Genomic DNA, 23405 nt, shown 5'->3' with positions numbered 1-23405 from the left:
CGTAATATACGTAACGCTTCAGAGTCAGCTGACACCCACGTGTCAAGAGACATCGTTGCGGACATTAAACAGTACAGTTACACAGAAGTAAATCTTGATGTAAATTTGTAGAAAAGCAATAGTTGTTTGCATCAATGAATACCTAACTGCAGTTTTGGTTATTTCCTTTGTCTTTGTTAATTTTGTACCTATGGTCGTGAGCACACATGCAGATCGTGATCGCGGGAAATGAACATGCAGTATTTATACAAATTGCAGTTACACGTACACTGAATTAGTTTACAATAATCATATTTGTTAGATAATGCTAGATATATATTTGTAAAACTGTGAGGTGACATTTAATAAGTTAGCTGGATTTTAAAAAGACCGTAAAATTTTATTTTATTACCTTTTTTTTCTTTTTTTATAAATGAATATACTGTGACGTCAGCATTCTTAGCTTAGGTATTTTACAAGCAGAAATCACAACAAGCATTTAACATGATGCTGAAATCAACAACAACATGGCCCAAATTATGAAATTGTTGGGGGTGGGGAATTGATGGGTTATTTTTTTTTTTTAAGTTTTACCCCCACCCCCCCACCCCCCCCCCCAAAAAAAAACCCCCACAAAAAACCCCAACATGATTTGATGGATTGAAGGCTGTTTTCAACCCACTACCCCACTTCTTTTGTCTTGATTTTTGTCTTATAATGATGCTAAATATGTAAGCGCCTTAAAAAAATCCTGGGGAAAGGCCTGAGTAATATCTAATTCAGCAGTAATTCTGCTTAATAATTAGGAATAGGCATCGGAAATGGATGGGCTAGGTGATGTCTTGGTACCTCTAACTCTGAAGATTATTCACCACCACCACCCCCACCCACACCTTGAAAGATGAAAAATAAATTAATATATTACTGTCCTCTCCAATTCTTGTAAGGATTTGACTCTTGACTATACGCCTGCACATGGTCTGAAGTTGATAACAAATATTTTTCTTTTTAAAATGACACAGGTGCCCAGCGTTTTCAAGCTTACCAAGTTACTGCAGGCTTGTGCCGGACACAACTGACCGATGCTGTAAGATTCCACAATGTCAAGGCATCCAGACTTTGATAGGAAACAATGGGCCAACGCAGTCGCCCACCCTGAGTCCAACCGTTAAGAACATAATACCACTGGGAACGCACACCGTCTTCACGGGCTCCAGTGGGCCACGCCCTGCCACAGGGCCAGGAGTAATCAATGGGCGTAGAAGTAAGTACGAAGAACAGTTATTGTTCACATGTGCTCTAGTGGTGTTGTTAAGCAAAACCAACTTTTTTAACTTTAGTGTTCACATGGTTCACAATAACCAAGTTAATAAATATCATGTAATAACATTTTCATTTTATTTCAACTTATTTTCGTGCTTATATTTAATTAAGGTTCAAGCACGCTGTCCTAGGCACACACCTCAGCTATCTGGATTGTCTGTCCAGGACAGTGGGTTATTTGTTAGGGGTTAGTGAGAGAGAAGAGGGTGTAGTGGCTTTATGCCTACCCATTGAGTCGTTAAAACTGGCTCTGGGTGGGAGCCGGTACCTGGGTGCAAACCCTGTACCTACCAGCCTTATGTTCAGTAGCTTAACCACGACACCACTGAGGCCAGTTGTAATAACAAGTGTAATGACATGATTGTGGGAAGTGATGTCATAACATGACGTTGTTTTCCCCAGTCCTTGCTCTGACTGTGCATGTCAAATATGAAGTAATTTTGTTGTATCCTTCTTGTTCAATGTGGTTTAAATATCTTGAGACTGTCCTTGTTATTCACAAAAAGAAATAACAATATTGATAATAAAGAAATTATTATACTTGTGTGTTAGTCATACTGATTTTACAAAACTCGTTTCATGATTCGTGTATTAGACCCATGGGTCTGGGTCTGGGTCTGGGTCTGGCGAGTGTGGCACAGATGCCATATGTCAGGTGTATTTTGACATCAGCCTCTGGGTCTGTAACTGTAATGTGTTGTCAGTATAATAATGCATTCGTATCTTTAGATACATTTACTTCTGTAAACATCAACAGTAAGTATAAGAAATCCACATTGATTAATATATACCTTTCCTGTTGGTTATTAAGAAAAATTAATGAGTAAGGTTCGAACATTGTGCAGCTGCCAGTCTGGCAGTGTGAAAATATAGAGCATGTTTATGACGTCTGTTGCCAGATCTGTAGTCGACGTCAGCACAGACGTGGTTTGTTTTGTCACATTCGATTCAGTGCATTTCATTTTGGACTGGCACCATACTCATCGGACCCAGACCCAGATCCAGTGTGTTTTTGGCCTTAACCTTGCTCTCGCTCGGGGAATACAAAAATCATGACACTCATTTCGTAAAATCAGTATGCCACACAAGCTTATCTAATAATTTTTATTTATCCTATAACTTAACCATGATATCCATGTCATAAACCCATGTGATAATTTAGGGTATTAACTGGGTTAATAATGGTATGCAAATTTAAAGGTATGTGCAGATTTTCAAGGTCTCTCTGTAATAATTCTTTGCTGTGAATGGGTCATTTGTTTACAAGCCGTCAACACCTGTACACCTGAGTGTAATGTTTTCATAACATGTAGTTAAAGTGCGTGACATCAAAGTAACGTGTACTAACCATGATGACGTCATATTACCGATGGAGGTGACTTTAGTACTGCAATTTACTAAATATGGTATACATTTTTTATTTTAGAAGTGTTGTAGGAAAAATAGAATTTGCTACTCATGTTTTTTAATATGTAGAATATCAACCTCGTCTATTTAATCGGTATTTGTCGAGGCTCTGCTGAGGCAAATAACGATTAATGTAGACTTGGTTGATATTTTCCATATTGAAAAAAACTTGTGACGAATCCTTTATTTATTACAAGCCAACATATTTTTTTGTCGCACCCTGTCCAAAGACAAAAGGCGGGATATATATATATATATATATATATATATATATATATATATATATATGTTTATTACACACCAGTGTAAGATATTACTCATGTCATAACAATTACTCAATATCTAACTAGTGTAATAATTGCACGTGCAGACTGGCAGGGTCATTTCTAAATTTGAATGACATCGGTATTCGAATGACATCACTTTGCATCTTCCTGCAATAATATAAACTGGGTGCATGACGCGTCCATGTTCTGAACACCAGAAAACATTGAGTGCAAAATTGCTGTTGAAAATGTTTTGTTCAGAGATTATTAGCGTATCTAACCGTGTTTGTACAAAATAATTTAAAAGTGTAGCCATTAATTGAAATTGCGATAAGTTAATTAGGCCGTTATATTTGGGCCTATTCTGTATGAAGCCAAAAGGATGTCGACCTGCGACTCTTTTATAACGGCCCTATATGTATAAAATGTCAGTGTCACATCGTCAATCCCATTCACTCAGCTCAATGTTTGCTGGTCCGATCAACAATTGAGTGATTATTTTGATCATTAGCTACCACTTAATGCAAGCTTCGCGCCAAATTCTAAACTACATTCACGACGTCTCATTATTTTGATCATTAACTTCCACTTAATGCAAGCTTCGCACCAAATTCTAAACTACATTCACGACGTCTCATTATTTTGATCATTAGCTACCACTTAATGCAAGCTTCGCACCAAATTCTAAACTACATTCACGACGTCTCATTATTTTGATCATTAGCTACCACTTAATGCAAGCTTCGCGCCAAATTCTAAACTACATTCACGACGTCTCATTATTTTGATCATTAGCTACCACTTAATGCAAGCTTCGCGCCAAATTCTAAACTACATTCACGACGTCTCATTATTTTGATCATTAGCTACCACTTAATGCAAGCTTCGCGCCAAATTCTAAACTACATTCACGACGTCTCATTATTTTGATCATTAGCTACCACTTAATGCAAGCTTCGCGCCCAATTCTAAACTACATTCACGACGTCTCATTATTTTGATCATTAGCTACCACTTAATGCAAGCTTCGCACCAAATTCTAAACTACATTCACGACGTCTCATTATTTTGATCATTAGCTACCACTTAATGCAAGCTTCGCACCAAATTCTAAACTACATTCACGACGTCTCATTATTTTGATCATTAGCTACCACTTAATGCAAGCTTCGCACCAAATTCTAAACTACATTCACGACGTCTCATTATTTTGTCTCATTATTTTGATCATTAGCTACCACTTAATGCAAGCTTCGCACCAAATTCTAAACTACATTCACGACGTCTCATTATTTTGATCATTAGCTACCACTTAATGCAAGCTTCGCACCAAATTCTAAACTACATTCACGACGTCTCATTATTTTGATCATTAGCTACCACTTAATGCAAGCTTCGCACCAAATTCTAAACTACATTCACGACGTCTCATTATTTTGATCATTAGCTACCACTTAATGCAAGCTTCGCACCAAATTCTAAACTACATTCACGACGTCTCATTATTTTGATCATTAGCTACCACTTAATGCAAGCTTCGCACCAAATTCTAAACTACATTCACGACGTCTCATTATTTTGATCATTAGCTACCACTTAATGCAAGCTTCGCACCAAATTCTAAACTACATTCACGACGTCTCATTATTTTGATCATTAGCTACCACTTAATGCAAGCTTCGCACCAAATTCTAAACTACATTCACGACGTCTCATTATTTTGATCATAGCTACCACTTAGCTACCACTTAATGCAAGCTTCGCATTATTTTGACCAAATTCTAAACTAATTCACGACGTCTCATTATTTTGATCATTAGCTACCACTTAATGCAAGCTTCGCACCAAATTCTAAACTACATTCACGACGTCTCATTATTTTGATCATTAGCTACCACTTAATGCAAGCTTCGCACCAAATTCTAAACTACATTCACGACGTCTCATTATTTTGATCATTAGCTACCACTTAATGCAAGCTTCGCACCAAATTCTAAACTACATTCACGACGTCTCATTATTTTGATCATTAACTACCACTTAATGCAAGCTTCGCACCAAATTCTAAACTACATTCACGACGTCTCATTATTTTGATCATTAGCTACCACTTAATGCAAGCTTCGCACCAAATTCTAAACTACATTCACGACGTCTCATTATTTTGATCATTAGCTACCACTTAATGCAAGCTTCGCACCAAATTCTAAACTACATTCACGACGTCTCATTATTTTGATCATTAGCTACCACTTAATGCAAGCTTCGCACCAAATTCTAAACTACATTCACGACGTCTCATTATTTTGATCATTAGCTACCACTTAATGCAAGCTTCGCACCAAATTCTAAACTACATTCACGACGTCTCATTATTTTGATCATTAGCTACCACTTAATGCAAGCTTCGCACCAAATTCTAAACTACATTCACGACGTCTCATTATTTTGATCATTAGCTACCACTTAATGCAAGCTTCGCACCAAATTCTAAACTACATTCACGACGTCTCATTATTTTGATCATTAGCTACCACTTAATGCAAGCTTCGCACCAAATTCTAAACTACATTCACGACGTCTCATTATTTTGATCATTAGCTACCACTTAATGCAAGCTTCGCACCAAATTCTAAACTACATTCACGACGTCTCATTATTTTGATCATTAACTACCACTTAATGCAAGCTTCGCACCAAATTCTAAACTACATTCACGACGTCTCATTATTTTGATCATTAACTACCACTTAATGCAAGCTTCGCGCCCAATTCTAAACTACATTCACGACGTGTCATTATTTTGATCATTAACTACCACTTAATGCAAGCTTCGCGCCAAATTCTAAACTACATTCACGACGTCTCATTATTTTGATCATTAGCTACCACTTAATGCAAGCTTCGCGCCCAATTCTAAACTACATTCACGACGTCTCATTATTTTGATCATTAGCTACCACTTAATGCAAGCTTCGCGCCCAATTCTAAACTACATTCACGACGTCTCATTACTCACTGTGACGTTTACGTTTACGTGTGACGTAGATCACTTGCTGACCCAATTCGTAGAAAAATAACGTGTAGTACGTAGGTCTTGACATCTGCTTACTTCTGCGTTGCGGCTTGTTTGCAGTTGGTTTGTAATAAATAAAATACCAAACTAGCATGCCTGTCCTACCATTTTTATGAAACTCGTGAACAGTGTTTGTATCTCACTCGCTTTCACTCGTCAGATACCAAAACTGTTCACTTGTTTCATAAAAGTGGTATGACAGGCAAACTCGTTTAGTATTCTATATGTAGGTGTTGTGTTTAGCTCCACTGTTAAGTTTTCACAGTTATCTCCATTTCTCACAAACTATAAACTCTAAACCAGTGAAACTTGGTTTACCAAAGTTTATCACAATGAATTTTAACTTTTAAATTGTTTTTCTTATTTTTTTAAAATTGTAATTTTTACTTAAAATACTTATATTAAAAATCAATCAATAATAAAAAGAGACACATGCTAGTCAAAGTACTGCTTAATCAGTTTCAAGCTTTCTTTGAGTCCATATATGCCATATTGCATTGATAAAACCTATTTCAATATAAAACTACATGTACTTACATCAACATTATAAGGAAGATACCATGCATGTAGTTATTTGTGTAATATACATACACAACTGTAGAAGCTCTAAGAAATATTGCTTAAAGAAAAAGTAAAATTATCTATATCAAAAGAAGGTGAAAGTACTCGGTTTATTTTTTAACATTTAAATGTCAAGGTATTACACAGTCTGATAGTGTACACTTGCTGACCCAATTCGTAGAAAAATAACGTGTAGTACGTAGGTCTTGACATCTGCTTACAGTCTGATAGTGTACATTCTTCCAGCTGTTTTTTTTTTTTTTTTTTAAACTTAATAAAATTTATCTTATTTTCTGATTGATGTTTAACTGGTTGTATTTTATGAATTACAGGCAAATATGCTAAGAATATAACTTAATAAATTAACACTGCTATAACTGTACATTTGAAGCGACCTGCATCTACAAGGGAACGGTTCACAAAGAACAAGAGACATGGGAGGATGGCTGTGATTTTGTCTGTCAGTGTATTGAAGGCGTCCAAGGAATCTACAAGTGCACATCCAAGTAAGTGACTTCAAGGCTGTGATTTTGTCTGTCAGCGTATTGATGGCGTCCAAGGAATCTACAAGTGAACATCCAAGTAAGTGATCTCACGGCTGTGATTTTGTCTGTCAGTGTATTGATGGCATCCAAGGAATCTACAAGTGAACATCCAAGTAAGTGACTTCAAGGCTGTGATTTTGTCTGTCAGTGTATTGATGGCATCCAAGGAATCTACAAGTGAACATCCAAGTAAGTGACTTCACGGCTGTGATTTTGTCTGTCAGTGTATTGATGGCATCCAAGGAATCTACAAGTGAACATCCAAGTAAGTGACTTCAAGGCTGTGATTTTGTCTGTCAGTGTATTGATGGCATCCAAGGAATCTACAAGTGCACATCCAAGTAAGTGACTTCAAGGCTGTGATTTTGTCTGTCAGTGTATTGATGGCATCCAAGGAATCTACAAGTGAACATCCAAGTAAGTGATCTCACGGCTGTGATTTTGTCTGTCAGTGTATTGATGGCATCCAAGGAATCTACAAGTGAACATCCAAGTAAGTGATCTCACGGCTGTGATTTTGTCTGTCAGTGTATTGATGGCGTCCAAGGAATCTACAAGTGCACATCCAAGTAAGTGACTTCAAGGCTGTGATTTTGTCTGTCAGTGTATTGATGGCGTCCAAGGAATCTACAAGTGAACATCCAAGTAAGTGATCTCACGGCTGTGATTTTGTCTGTCAGTGTATTGATGGCGTCCAAGGAATCTACAAGTGCACATCCAAGTAAGTGACTTCAAGGCTGTGATTTTGTCTGTCAGTGTATTGATGGCGTCCAAGGAATCTACAAGTGAACATCCAAGTAAGTGATCTCACGGCTGTGATTTTGTCTGTCAGTGTATTGATGGCGTCCAAGGAATCTACAAGTGAACATCCAAGTAAGTGATCTCACGGCTGTGATTTTGTCTGTCAGTGTATTGATGGCGTCCAAGGAATCTACAAGTGAACATCCAGGTCATGAGAAGTTCACCAGCTATACATTCTAATAAACTATTTTAAGAGCAACAAACTATTTTAATGTCACTTTTAAAATAATTGTAAATAAGTGTATCATAGAAGGAAAAAGTAAAGGACAAGACTGTCTTGACAGAAAACAAAAATACGATATTTACCATTTTGCAATTCCATGATAGTGTACGTGTTGTGTCTGGGATAACCCAAGCAAACATGTCACACACAGCAGAATCAAATGTTGTGATTGGCCGAAATGCCTTACTGCATCATTGGGATTCCTAGCAGATTGCAAGCTACAAATCTGATATAGCAGTATGCAAATTGAAAAATGATACATTGATCAGTGGGCCTACAACCATGAATTTTGTGAACCACGATTAATTGTGGTGTGCCTCTATTTCAGATGCCCCAAGTTCCCTCCACTTCCACAATACTGCCAGAAGGTGGCCGTGCCTGGAGAGTGCTGCCCAAGTCTGACATGCAATGTGCCTAATAAAGGCATCTACACTCCCACACCGGGCCTTGTGCCACAGCCGGTTCCCACGCCTGGACCAAACGGTCAGATTCCGACCCCAAAACCCACCGACGTGCAGATCATAGTGATGCCCCCAGGATCAACGTTCACTGGCGGAAGCAGTCTTCCTGGTAATGGTGCTCTAGTTCCTGCTGGACAGAATGTCACTGGTCTACGAGGTAAGATAACAAAATTATTTATCTTCTATTTCACCTGACCTCAAACAAATGCATGTTCCCCTGAGGATATTAGTCTGATCCGAACATCCCAACAGCCATGGAGATGGCTTAAAAATCTTCCGGTGAGTCTCCTTCTTGTTCCGGTCACGTGACTGTAACTTCCTTCTTTCTCCTTTGCTGCTTTGGTTCGGACGTCTTTTCTGTTTGCTCCAGTTTAATCTAAGCCATCGATGTCTGTTGGTTTAAATGTATTTCATCTTTCTTTACTTTATCCATGTTTTTTTTTTTTAAATAATGATTATTTCTTATTTGTTTCTGTTTAAATGACTGTACAGTGAAACCTGTCTAAACTAGATCATATTGGGGACCTAATATTTATCCGACTTAGACAGGATCCGGTATTTTGAGGGTTGCATTTTAGAATTAAAAAAATTCAGGGCCATGAAACTTAATTGGCCAGTGTTGACAGGATTGCGATATATTCAGGGTCCGGTTTAGACAGCTTTCACTGTACTTCAGTTTACTTCTATTGGAGTAAAATTGAGAAAATAAAAGATACCGAATTAAACTACTGAATAACAAAAGAAATGTGAATATTATTATTATTTTAGGTTTTTTTAAATCTTATTTAAAGGGACGAACCCTATTTTTTAAACACTAAGGCATATTTTTCACCTAGACCCTAGTTTCAGCCCGTAAAAATGGACACTACATTTTGTTAATTTACAAACCTGTAACAAATGTGGATACAGCAAAGTGAAACAAGTGTCAGTGATGTTAAACTAGACTAAAACGCGACTCCATAACCGTTATTTCTCAGACGCATGTGCGTTTTTACAAATATGAAAAATTCCATTTGTCTGTTAAAAGTGTAAGTGTTTTGTGAAAACTGTTAAAAGTGTAAGTGTTTTGTGAAAACTGTTAAAAGTATAAGTGTTTTGTGAAAACTGTTAAAAGTGTAAATGTTTTGTGAAAACTGTAGGCCCATATTGACAGTTGGTTTACCAAATAATTGTATCATGTTTCTTTGGTTCAGTAGATACATAAAGCTTTAATGTTAGTGAAACAAAAATTTAGGCTTTGCTCAATATCAAATGTTGACATGCTTACAGTGATGCAAAGCATGTTCTCCATAAAATTGTGGAAATTAGATAGGATAAAAAGCTCATTTCTGCATTCTGCCAGAAGTAGTTTGCATCACAAACACCTGTAAAATTAACCACTGATGGAAATTAAAAAGTGTGTGCTGTATATTCCTAAAAGTAAATTGATGGGGTTTTTTGTTGTTTTTTTCTGAAAGGAATGCTGCTGTATATTCAAACTTGTATTTAAAACAGCCATGAGCAAGTAGGTTTTTTTGGTCGTTTTTCTTTTCGTTTCCTTTGTTGTCTCTCTCTTAAAATATACTGATTTGTATGCAAAAGGTTCAACTGAATTTTTTTTTTTTTTTTTTTTTTTTTTTTAAACCAGATGTTATACAGCATCTTTTTTTTCAGAAGAATCAAAAGCATTTAAATATGTGTCTTGTTTTCAGGGATTTGTGTGTACAAAGGAAGGATGTACCACCAGGGTGAGACATGGGAAGATAAGTGTGACTACAAGTGTCAGTGTTTTGATGCCAGATCAGGATACTACAAGTGCAACCCACTGTAAGCATTCTCTATCTCGTTCCAACCAGCGCACCACGACTGGTATATCAAAGACCGTGGTATGTGCTATCCTGTCTGTGAGATGGTGCATATAAAAGATCCCTTGCTGCAAATGGAAAAATGTAGCAAGTTTCCTCTCTAAGATGTATATGTCAAAATTACAACATGTTTGACATCCAATAGCCGATGATGTATAAATCAATGTTCTCTAGTGGTGTCGTTAAACAAAACAAACGTTCTTTCTATTTCTCTACTTACAGTAATGACCTTGATAGTATCTAGACCTTTCAGGGTGACCAAACATGCTGCCAATCATACCTCATACACATCCACGCATGTAGCAGAGGTATGTGTCCAGTGGTAAAGCATGTAGCAGAGGTATGTGTCCAGTGGTAAAGCATGTAGCAGAGGTATATGTCCAGTGGTAAAGCATGTAGCAGAGGTATGTGTCCAGTGGTAAAGCATGTAGCAGAGGTATGTGTCCAGTGGTAAAGCATGTAGCAGAGGTATGTGTCCAGTGGTAAAGCATGTAGCAGAGGTATGTGTCCAGTGGTAAAGCATGTAGCAGAGGTATGTGTCCAGTGGTAAAGCATGTAGCAGAGGTATGTGTCCAGTGGTAAAGCATGTAGCAGAGGTATGTGTCCAGTGGTAAAGCATGTAGCAGAGGTATGTGTCCAGTGGTAAAGCATGTAGCAGAGGTATGTGTCCAGTGGTAAAGCATGTAGCAGAGGTATGTGTCCAGTGGTAAAGCATGTAGCAGAGGTATGTGTCCAGTGGTAAAGCATGTAGCAGAGGTATGTGTCCAGTGGTAAAGCATGTAGCAGAGGTATCTGTCCAGTGGTAAAGCATGTAGCAGAGGTATGTGTCCAGTGGTAAAGCATGTAGCAGAGGTATGTGTCCAGTGGTAAAGCATGTAGCAGAGGTATGTGTCCAGTGGTAAAGCATGTAGCAGAGGTATGTGTCCAGTGGTAAAGCATGTAGCAGAGGTATGTGTCCAGTGGTAAAGCATGTAGCAGAGGTATGTGTCCAGTGGTAAAGCATGTAGCAGAGGTATGTGTCCAGTGGTAAAGCATGTAGCAGAGGTATGTGTCCAGTGGTAAAGCATGTAGCAGAGGTATGTGTCCAGTGGTAAAGCATGTAGCAGAGGTATGTGTCCAGTGGTAAAGCATGTAGCAGAGGTATGTGTCCAGTGGTAAAGCATGTAGCAGAGGTATGTGTCCAGTGGTAAAGCATGTAGCAGAGGTATGTGTCCAGTGGTAAAGCATGTAGCAGAGGTATCTGTCCAGTGGTAAAGCATGTAGCAGAGGTATGTGTCCAGTGGTAAAGCATGTAGCAGAGGTATGTGTCCAGTGGTAAAGCATGTAGCAGAGGTATGTGTCCAGTGGTAAAGCATGTAGCAGAGGTATGTGTCCAGTGGTAAAGCATGTAGCAGAGGTATCTGTCCAGTGGTAAAGCATGTAGCAGAGGTATGTGTCCAGTGGTAAAGCATGTAGCAGAGGTATGTGTCCAGTGGTAAAGCATGTAGCAGAGGTATGTGTCCAGTGGTAAAGCATGTAGCAGAGGTATGTGTCCAGTGGTAAAGCATGTAGCAGAGGTATGTGTCCAGTGGTAAAGCATGTAGCAGAGGTATGTGTCCAGTGGTAAAGCATGTAGCAGAGGTATCTGTCCAGTGGTAAAGCATGTAGCAGAGGTATGTGTCCAGTGGTAAAGTGCTCGCCTGATTCACGGTCATTCTAGGATCGATCCCTGTCTGTGAGCCCTGTTGAGCTATTTCTCGTTTCAGTCTGTGTACCTTGTGGTATGTGCTATCCTGTATGTGGGATGGTGCATGGAAAACATTTCTTGCTGCTAATGAACAAAATGTAGCAGGTTTCCTCTCTAAAGAGTATGTCAGGATTATCAAATGTTTGACACCCAATAGCGGATTTAATAATGCAATGAGCTTTAGTGGTGTCGATAAACAAAACAAATCAACTTTAGAGTAGTATGTTTAGATATAAATCAGTGTCTCACAAGTTGTTTTTCAAAGACCGTGGTATGTGCTATCCTGCCTGTGGGATGGTGCATACAAAAGATCCCTTGTTGCTAATGGGAAAATGTAGCAGGTTTCCTCTCTAAGACTATATGTTAGAATAACCAAATATTTGACTTCCAATAGTTGAAGATGAATAAATTAATGTACTTGTTAAACAAAACAAAGTTTAATTGTAATTAAATATAAAAATGCTTTTTATTTAAAACAATATTTAATGGAGTCATTTGTCAAACAATCCTACACGTATGTAAATGCCGATCTCCATGTTATGATGTTACATACACGTGCTGTATCAAATTAAACAACCGATAAACATAAAACATGCAAATAAATTAAACTAAAACAAACTCCCTTTGCAGGTGTCCGAAGTATGATGGTCTTCCATCCACTTGCTACCTGGTGAACAGTCCTGGAGGATGTTGTCAGACTCCGATATGTCGGAAACCCGATGGATCGACGGTGCGCCCCGACCAGACTCACGTTGTTCCTGGCGTGTTTGGATCCTACAATGGTGGATTCACCGGCTTCAGACCAGGATACCTCACTGGAACTCACTCGGTCTACTCAGGGCACTCAAGTGAGAACTTAAAGCCTAGATAACATTACATGATGCGATGTGAGGTAAAAGTCCAGTTTGGGCTACTACAGCCAAATGATGATCAGAAAGACATTGAATATCAAAATGGTGATATCCCCTGGCCCTCACCAATACTGTGTAGCTCTGCCTCCTGCTTAGCTGGTTAGAAATAATCATAAATATGAAATTCAATGTATTTAAAATATCCTGATTATGATGTGCTTTTATCCTTCTCTTATGCTTTCTTCCAACATTTTTCATCTTATCTTGGTAGTCGAAAGCAACAAACTGTTTTTTGTAAAACCTTTTTACCGGGATGTGAGAGCTACACGGAAATGCCTAAATGCCATGATGTTCAGTACTGTTGACCACACAAGGTTCATTTGCATGTTTTCACAGTTTTAAGTTTATGATGTGTGCCTTATATTATAAGTTATAACCAGTTAGCATTGAATGCAATTTTTGGCAGTTCCAGGGGTTGCAAACAATTTTTCTTCAGGGGCCCTTGAGCGGTCCCTGGACCCCGGCCGCAGTAAGCTTTTTTGTTCCAGCCCCTCTCACATCCCTGTTTTTATGAAAGCTAGTTGGTATGGCTTTGAAACGTAATACTATATTTTGGTTAGCTTTAGCATTATTCATTATATACATGACATATGACTACAATATTGACTTCTTTCAGATATGTGTGTGTACAAGAGCAAGATTTACCACCAGGGTGAGAAGTGGGATGATGGATGCGATTACTCATGTGAATGCAGAGATGCTACTAAAAGAATATATGTGTGCACACCAAAGTAAGATAAAATATAGGTTATGTTCCATACACATAATACTTTATGTTCCCAGTTGGATTGGTACTTTCTTGGTAGCTGGAGTTGTGACCTCCCTGAATCGTGTTTTCCCCCATTAACCTCAGATAGCTGTAGGCCATAGCGTATAGTGGCCTTGGGCCATGGGAGTCTGTACCTGTATTCAGAAGGCTGGAAATGCCATATTTTAATACTGAAAATTCTAAATGTTCTTGAGGAGCATCCTCAAATACATGTATTTTCATCACACAGGTCACTGAACTGACAGTCCCCCCCCCTCCATTTTCTAACACTCTGTGGGCCCTAAAAGGTGTATTATATCTGAAGCCCTGCCCCTTGATAAACTATTGGTATACAAATTAATTGCTATTAGGCCCTTCAATTTACTGCAATCTAATTGAATCCAAACGGCAAAACTTATCTCTCTACATAAGACAGTTAAAGTGATGTTATGACAAGGTTAAGACTGCTCCGATGACTCGCTATCATATGCTATGTCTATGGGAGGACTAGTTTAGGCCTGTAATGGTCCTAAGGAGCGGGCTCCCACCTACAGAGAGGGCACATGGCAGTGACACACGGACGCAGTCACAACCTTCTGAGAATGTCCCTTTTGACTTTGCCTTGTTCAGAGTTACAAGTTGTTTTGTCATTCATGTAGGGCTTAATTTAATAAAATGTCATAGGTCTAGTTTTGTCATTCATGTAGGGCTTAATTTCATAAAATGTCATAGGTCTAGTTTTGTCATTCATGTAGGGCTTAATTTAATAAAATGTCATAGGTCTAGTTTTGTCATTCATGTAGGGCTTAATTTCATAAAATGTCATAGGCCTAGTTTTGCATGGAAACGTAAATCTACAACTAAACCCAATTTTATTACTATAGTTACAGTAGAACAAATATAGTTTGAAGTTTACATATTTTATTTTATTTTGTCTTTCGTAATGATATAATATTTTCTGTGTGAAATAAATGCCAAATATTTCTGTTCAACTTCACCTGTCCTCAAGGGATAGTGGTCTGGTCCAAACATCCCAGTAGCCTGAAGTTTTCTCCAATATGACCACTATAACTGCTAGTGACAGACATATAAAGTTACGATGTTTTGTGAAAATTGGTTCCAGATTATTATTTCAGATCCCAGCAAGTGTGTTTCAGTTCATTTCATTTCAACTTATTTTCGTGCTTATATCCAATTAAGGTTCAAGCACTGTCCTGGGCACACAACTAAGCTATCTGGGCTGTCTGTCCAGGACAGTGGGATAGTTGTTAGATGGTTAGTGAGAGAGAAGAGGGTGTAATGGCCTTACACCTACCCACTGAGCCCTTAAGAACTCGCTACCAGCCTGTATAGTCCGATGTCTTAACCAGTGCACCACCGAGGCCAGTCGCATGTGTGTTGTGAATGTTTGTCTTTTAAACAGGTGTCCGACTTACACGAACCTCCCACCATCATGTCGGCTTGAGAAGGCAGGCGGATGCTGTGAGAAAGTCAACTGTAATCCACCCACAACAACAGCCGCTCCGACAACAGCAGGGCCATGTGTTGACACCATCCAAGACTGTCCGGCTTATGGCAAAGCTGCCTGTGGAGGAAGCTATGTGAAGTGGGCTCACATGAACTGCCGTGCCTACTGTGGATTCTGTAGTAAGTGTCTATATATACTCTTTGCCATGCTGAAGGATAAACTCCTTTGGAGGTAGGGAATGGATTATGTAGTGAATGTCTATATACTCTTTGCTATGCTGAAGGATAAAATTAATCCTTTGGAGGTAGGGAAAATGATTCTGTGGTAAATGCCAACATTACCATCACTCTTTGCCATGCTGGAGGATAAACTCCTTTGGAGGTAGAGAATGGATTCTGTAGTAAATGCCAACATCATTATCAATCTTTGCCAAGCTGGAAGCTAAAATTATTGGAGATAGGGAACGGATCCTGTAGTATATATGAACATAACCATCGATCACTCTTTGCCGTAAATGTCAACGTCATCTTTGTCATGCCGAAAGATAAAATCCTTTAGAGGTAGGGAACAGATCCTGTATGTGTCAACATCACCATCACTCTTTGCCATGTTAGAAGATAAACTTCTAGGAGGTAGGGAATGGATTATGTAGCAAGTATCAACATAACTATCAATCTTAATCCTAAAATCCTTTTGAATGAAGTGAATGGATCATGTAGTAAATGTCCAGATCATCATCAATCTTTACCAAGCTGGAAGATAAAATCCTTTGGATGTAGAGAATGGATTCTATAATAATTTGAAGTGTCAACACCACCATCATTGTTTGCCATGCTGGAAGCTAAAATTCTTGGAGGTTAGATTATGTAGTAAGTGCCAACATCACTATTAATCTTTGCCATGTTGGAAGATAACATCCTTTAGAGGTTGGGATCAGATACTGTAGTAAATGTCCACATCACCATCACTCATTGCCATGTTGGAAGATAACATCCTTTAGAGGTTGGGATTGGATTCTTGGTGGTTTGGCATTCACCAGAGAGGCAGAGGACCACAGGATCAATAACAGCTGCCTAGCTAACAGTGCAGGACCTAGCTCAGTCAGTAAAGTGCTTGCCTGAGGTGCTTGGGGTGGATGATCGAACCCCTTGACTGGCCTCGGTGGTGTCATGGTGGTTAAGTCATCGGACATAAAGCTGGTAGGTATAGGGTTCGCAGCCCGGTACCGGCTCCTACCCAGAGCAAATTTTAACGACTTGAAATGGGTAGGTGTAAGACCACTACACCCTCTTCTCTCTCGCTAACCATTAACAACTAACCCACTGTCCTGGACAGATAGCTGAGGTGTGTGCCCAGGACAGTGTGTCTGAAAATAATTTGAAATGAAATGATGAACCCCCGCAATGGAACACCTTTAATGAGTTCCCATCCAAACCAGAGCCCCATGACTTGTACATCAAAGGCCATGGGAAGATAATTTGTGAAATACATGTAAGCATATGTCACACATCAAAGAGCCTGTTTAAAATGTGCTTATTGGTATCCTTACAAAAATATTCCTCTCTTTTTTTCCTATGTCTTGGAGACAGAATTGCACTGAGGTGTGTGAGTGGGTGGAAGAAGACTGATGAGATGTCTCAAACTTACTTATTTCATGGTACAGTTATCAATGCTTGCAGTAAGCCATGCAGTCCCCATTGTACCATTACCATGGGTGAAGCTAGGAACTAGAGTTAGAAGTAGGTTTGTAAGATCACCACTAGAGCACATTGATTATGGCAATTGGATGTCAAATATTTGACCATTCTAACTCATAGTATTCAGAGGAAACCCGCTACATTTTTCCATTAGCAACAAGGAAGATCTTTTATATACAGTTTCCCACATACAGGACAGCACATTACTGCAACATTAAATTGGGAACACCACTAGAGCACATTGATTATGGCTATTGGATGTCAAATGTTTGACCATTCTAACACATATTCTTCAGAGGAAACCTGCTACAGTTTTCCATTGACAACAAGAGAGATCTTTTATATGCACTGACCTACATACAGGACAGGACAGCACATTACCTCAACATTAGAAACACCAGGCTTGGGGCACTGGTTGGGACAAGAGATGTGATCCTCTCAACCGAAGTACTCTACCATTGACCTACATACAGGACAGGACAGAAGATTACCTCAACATTAGAAACACCAGGCTTGGGGCACTGGTTGGGACAAGAGATGTGATCCTCTCAACCGAAGTACTCTACCATTGACCTACATACAGGACAGGACAGCACATTACCTCAACATTAGAAACACCAGGCTTGGGGCACTGGTTGGGACAAGAGATGTGATCCTCTCAACCGAAGTACTCTACCATTGACCTACATACAGGACAGGACAGCACATTACCTCAACATTAGAAACACCAGGCTTGGGGCACAGGTTGGGACAAGAGATGTGATCCTCTCAACCGAAGTACTCTACCATTGACCTACATACAGGACAGGACAGCACATTACCTCAACATTAGAAACACCAGGCTTGGGGCACTGGTTGGGACAAGAGATATGATCCTCTGAACCAAAGTGCTCTACCTCTGAGCTACATGCTGCTCTGGGTGAATTAAGAAAGTGTTACTCTGAATACTTCACAAATGTTTCTCCTGGGATACCTGCCTCATATGATATGTAATACTTTTAGGATATTAAATGAGCTTCCATTTCATATCATGTTTATGTCCCAAGTGAAATAATGTTCAACTGTCACGAGCTTTAGTGACAATGAAACTTATTTCACAAGGGACACAAACATGGTATGAAATGGTAACGAGTTTAATATCCTATTTATTACGGTACCCATAATTAATCTTAATTTATAGCACTCAACTCGTTTGGTTGACGTTCCTTTAAGCTTTTAGTGTGCCAGTAGATGACGTCATTGTGTAACGTCGAAGTGTTACATTCCACTTGACGTTCTAGTAAGACTTACGACTTTGATATGTACCAAGATATTTTACCATATGGTTATTAAATATGATTTGGTTTGTTTCATTCAGCAACCACAATGCCTCCCACAAACTGTAAGGACAAACTTCCAAACTGTGATGTCTTTGGTAAGCAAGCATGTACTGGAGTGTATCGGAAATGGGCCACAGAAAACTGCATTAACTTCTGCCACCTATGTCGTACGTATGCCATTTCATTTGAATTGTATTCTCTGTTGGTAAAGTCTGGGACATTCCCAGCAAACTGTAGGGTTCGAACTTAAGAATGTTTCACCTATGGTAATTAAATAAATAAATTGCCATGGGTGAAACGGCCCAATGATGGCAATTTTGAGCCCGCCTACAGCAATTTCTTTAAAATGTGACTTTTGCAGCAAATTGTATGTAGTCATATTTCAAATGTATATTATAAACTGTAACGGGCAATAAAACTCATTTGTAAAATGTGACTTTTGCAGCAAATGGTATGTAGTCATATTTCAAATGTACAAAATTGTAAGGGGCAATAAAACTCATAGCAAAATATGTAGATGTGCAGAAATAAAACATGCAGAGGACATTATTTCAAAATCTCAGGTAACCAGAAGTCAGTTCACGTGAGTTTTACTTGGGTAACCGATTGTTCGGTTACGTGGATATAGTTCCCGTAACCGATGAGTTAGGCCTACCTAATCCTAAAAAACTATGGTTATGTGCTACATGGATGGTTCAAATGTATTTAAAAATGTAAACTGATTTTCACTTTCATTACTGATATATGGTACATGTACTTTTAATGCTATGATCTGATTATATTTACATGTAATTTGCAAAGTTATCAAATACTGAAAGTATGTGATCTAGCTGAAAAATATCACATACTTTAATTACATTGAATACGCTACTTATTAAATGATAAATGTGTGTGTGAGTGTGCGTGTGTGCGTGTCTGGTGAGTGTGTGTGTGTGTGCCTGCATGTGTGTGCGTGTGTGTGTATATATAAATTGTTAAACATCAGCCACACTGTTGTCTTCATGAGCTGTGTTCTTCTTTCAGCAACGTCACCTCCTCAGGTTTCAACAACAGCATCGCCCTCACAGTCCACAGCTCTCCCGTGTAAGGACAAGCTGCCCAACTGTCTCGAATACGGTTCAGTATCCTGCAAGGCGCCATACGAGGAGTGGGCAGATGCTAACTGCAAAGCTACCTGCGGACGATGTGGTAGGCCCATCTCTCTCAGACTTCCATTTTACACATACTGATAGAAAGAAATAAGGGATATTACACCAACACTAACAGGACATAACCCTCATCCACAGTGTCGGGGTGGGTAGGTGGAAGACGTAGCACAGTGGTAAAGTGCCCACCTGATGTGCGGTTGGTCTGGGATCGATCCCCGTCAGTGGACCCATTGGGCTATTTCTCTTTTCAGACAGTGCACAATGACTGGTGTATCAAAGGCCGTGGTATGTGCTGTCCTGTCTGTTGGATGGTGCATATAAAAGATCCCTTGCTACTAATGAAAAAATGTAGCAGGTTTCCTCTCTAACAATATGTGTTAAAATTACCAAATGTTTGACATCCAATAGCCGATGAATAGCATCTGTGTCTGTCCTAGCTCAGCACAATAATTGTCGTCCTATTTTTATTAAGATCCAACACATGTTTCAAGTAGAACAGTAGCTGGCACCAGTGCATTGATACCTGTTCAAATTAAATTACAGCAATTTACTGGCCAAATAAAATTAAACATTTTTAACAACAAACACTGTAGACTGGTAGCACTAACTGAACTATTAAAAGTTAGGTACACTTTGAACTTTGACCTGGTTATAGATGCTATTTGGTGTACTGCTATCTACATGTATATATTGATTGTTGTGATAGTCCCATTACTCTGATGTGTATAACCAATTTGTACCTACAGATCAGTATTGCAGAGGTCACCATGGTAGACCCATATTTCAGTGGTCAGCTTACACAGTGTCATGATGAACTGCAGAGCTTCTGTTTATGTTATAGGCCTATATGATCCCCCATGCCCAATCTCTACAGTGTAATTATGGAAGAATGTTCTCTTTGCCAATACTACCGGCCTCAGTGGCATCGTGATTAAGCCATCGGACATGAGGCTGGAAGGTACAGGGTTCGCAGCCCGATACCGGCTCCCACATAGAGCGAGATTTAATGACTCAATGAGTAGATGTAAGGCCACTACACTCTCTTCTCTCTCACTAACCACTAACAATTAACCCATTGTCCTGGACAGACAACCCAGATTGCTGAGGTGTGTGCCCAGGACAGCGTGCTTGTACCTTAATTGGATATAAGCACAAAAATATGTTGAAATGAAATGAATGCCATTACTGTTGTCATTTACTGTAACAATGGCTTGTGTATATTACATCAGGCAAAACAACAGTTCCTCCACAGCCAACTGCAGACACAGCTGGTACAGTAGTTACAACAGTAACTCTAGCTCTCATATCTACATCAGCCAGGGTCTTGCATGTTTAGGTGTGCTTGGTGAAACGCTGTCGTCTACATGCATGTCACTATATTTCAATGTCCTCTTCATGGGTCTACACATACTTATTGATTGATAAAACAGACAGATGTTATAAATTTGTATATAAATATGGTACAAATTCAAATATTGCATTTTGAGAACACTTGCAATAATATTGCAATAATATTACATTAAGTGTTGTATAGCATTATTTGTTTTTACAAATGTGTACAACGTTATATACGTATAAATTGTAGTTATATAAACCACTGCCTTGGAAGTTTTATATTTTATTACTTGCCAAGAATGTGTCCTGTCCTTGCTTTTAACGAAACACTCATCTTACTTACTAGGTGAAGACCCTGCAAAGTTTTATTAATGTTTTGCATAATTTGATTTTCATTATTTTCGTCATGAAAACCTTCATAAGCTGAATCTGCATTTATCTGCTACTTACTACTGCACAGGTAACATTTAAAGCACAGAAACATTCTGCTACTTGCTACCGCACAAGTAACATTTAAATCACAGAAACACTCTGCTACTTACTACCGCACAGATAACATTTAAAGCACAGAAACATTCTGCTACTTGCTACCGCACAAGTAACATTTAAAGCACAGAAACATTCTGCTACTTACTACCGCACAGGTAACATTTAAAGCACAGAAACACTCTGCTACTTACTACCGCACAGATAACATTTAAAGCACAGAAACACTCTGCTACTTACTACCGCACAGGTAACATTTAAAGCACAGAAACACTCTGCTACTTACTACCGCACAGGTAACATTTAAAGCACAGAAACATTCTGCTACTTGCTACCGCACAAGTAACATTTAAAGCACAGAAACATTCTGCTACTTACTACCGCACAGGTAACATTTAAAGCACAGAAACACTCTGCTACTTACTACCGCACAAATAATAGTTAAAGCACAGAAACATTCTGATAGTTACTTCTGCACAGATAACATTTAAAGCATAGAAACACTCTGCTACTTACTACCGCACAGATAACATTTAAAGCACAGAAACACTCTGCTACTTACTACCGCACAGATAACATTTAAAGCACAGAAACACTCTGCTACTTACTACCGCACAGATAACATTTAAAGCACAGAAACACTCTGCTACTTACTACCGCACAGATAACATTTAAAGCACAGAAACACTCTGCTACTTACTACCGCACAGGTAATATTTAAAGCACAGAAACACTCTGCTATACTTACTACCGCACAGATAATATTTAAAGCACAGAAACACTCTGCTACTTACTACCGCACAGGTAATATTTAAAGCACAGAAACACTCTGCTACTTACTACTGCACAGGTAACATTTGAAGCACAGAAACACTCTGCTACTTACTACCGCACAGATAACATTTAAAGCACAGAAACATTCTGCTACTTACTACCGCACAGATAATATTTAAAGCACAGAAACATTCTGATAGTTACTTCTGCACAGATAACGTTTAAAGCATAGAAACACTCTGCTACTTACTACTGCACAGGTAACATTTAAAGCACAGAAACATTCTGATAGTTACTACTGCACAGATAACATTTAAAGCATAGAAACACTCTGCTACTTACTACCACACAGATAACATTTAAAGCACAGAAACACTCTGCTACTTACTACCGCACAGATAACATTTAAAGCACAGAAACACTCTGCTACGTACTACCGCACAGGTAATATTTAAAGCACAGAAACACTCTGCTACTTACTACTGCACAGGTAACATTTGAAGCACAGAAACACTCTGCTACTTACTACCGCACAGATAACATTTAAAGCACAGAAACACTCTGCTACTTACTACCGCACAGATAACATTTAAAGCACAGAAACACTCTGCTACTTACTACCGCACAGGTAATATTTAAAGCACAGAAACACTCTGCTATACTTACTACCGCACAGATAACATTTAAAGCACAGAAACACTCTGCTACTTACTACCGCACAGGTAATATTTAAAGCACAGAAACACTCTGCTACTTACTACTGCACAGGTAACATTTAAAGCACAGAAACACTCTGCTACTTACTACCGCACAGATAACATTTAAAGCACAGAAACACTCTGCACTTACTGCACTAACATTTAAAGCACAGAAAAACTCTGCTACTTACTGCTACTTACTTCCGCACAGGTAACATTTAAAGCACAGAAACATTCTGCTACTTACTACCGCACAGATAATATTTAAAGCACAGAAACATTCTGATAGTTACTTCTGCACAGATAACGTTTAAAGCATAGAAACACTCTGCTACTTACTACTGCACAGGTAACATTTAAAGCACAGAAACATTCTGATAGTTACTACTGCACAGATAACATTTAAAGCATAGAAAACACTCTGCTACTTACTACTGCACAGGTAACATTTAAAGCACAGAAACATTCTGCTACTTACTACCGCACAGATAACATTTAAAGCACAGAAACAATTTGCTACTTACTACCGCACAGATAATATTTAAAGCACAGAAACACTCTGCTACTTATTAGCGCACAGGTAACATTTAAAGCACAGAAACATTCTGC

At 38.8% G+C, this 23405-nt stretch overlaps 1 protein-coding gene across 1 annotated transcript in view; it reads left to right on the top strand.

The window, feature by feature from the left end:
• The window catches only part of LOC121389363, a 159054-nt gene extending 139470 nt beyond the window's left edge, over positions 1-19584 (top strand). Inside the window, exons 70-78 of the mRNA XM_041520958.1 lie at positions 1002-1243; positions 7004-7118; positions 8510-8799; positions 10334-10448; positions 12843-13060; positions 13740-13854; positions 15295-15518; positions 18394-18522; positions 19379-19584. Coding sequence (XP_041376892.1) covers positions 1002-1243; positions 7004-7118; positions 8510-8799; positions 10334-10448; positions 12843-13060; positions 13740-13854; positions 15295-15518; positions 18394-18522; positions 19379-19584 — 1654 coding nt within the window. The remainder of the gene's footprint in view (positions 1-1001; positions 1244-7003; positions 7119-8509; positions 8800-10333; positions 10449-12842; positions 13061-13739; positions 13855-15294; positions 15519-18393; positions 18523-19378) is intronic.
• Positions 19585-23405: the final 3821 nt, after the last annotated feature.

The sequence above is a fragment of the Gigantopelta aegis genome, chromosome 14 (assembly GCF_016097555.1).
Source record: "Gigantopelta aegis isolate Gae_Host chromosome 14, Gae_host_genome, whole genome shotgun sequence".
In the NCBI taxonomy this organism is placed as follows: domain Eukaryota; kingdom Metazoa; phylum Mollusca; class Gastropoda; order Neomphalida; family Peltospiridae; genus Gigantopelta; species Gigantopelta aegis.
The sequence above is the reverse complement of the archived record's forward strand: the minus strand, read 5'-3'. Positions and strand labels throughout refer to the sequence as shown.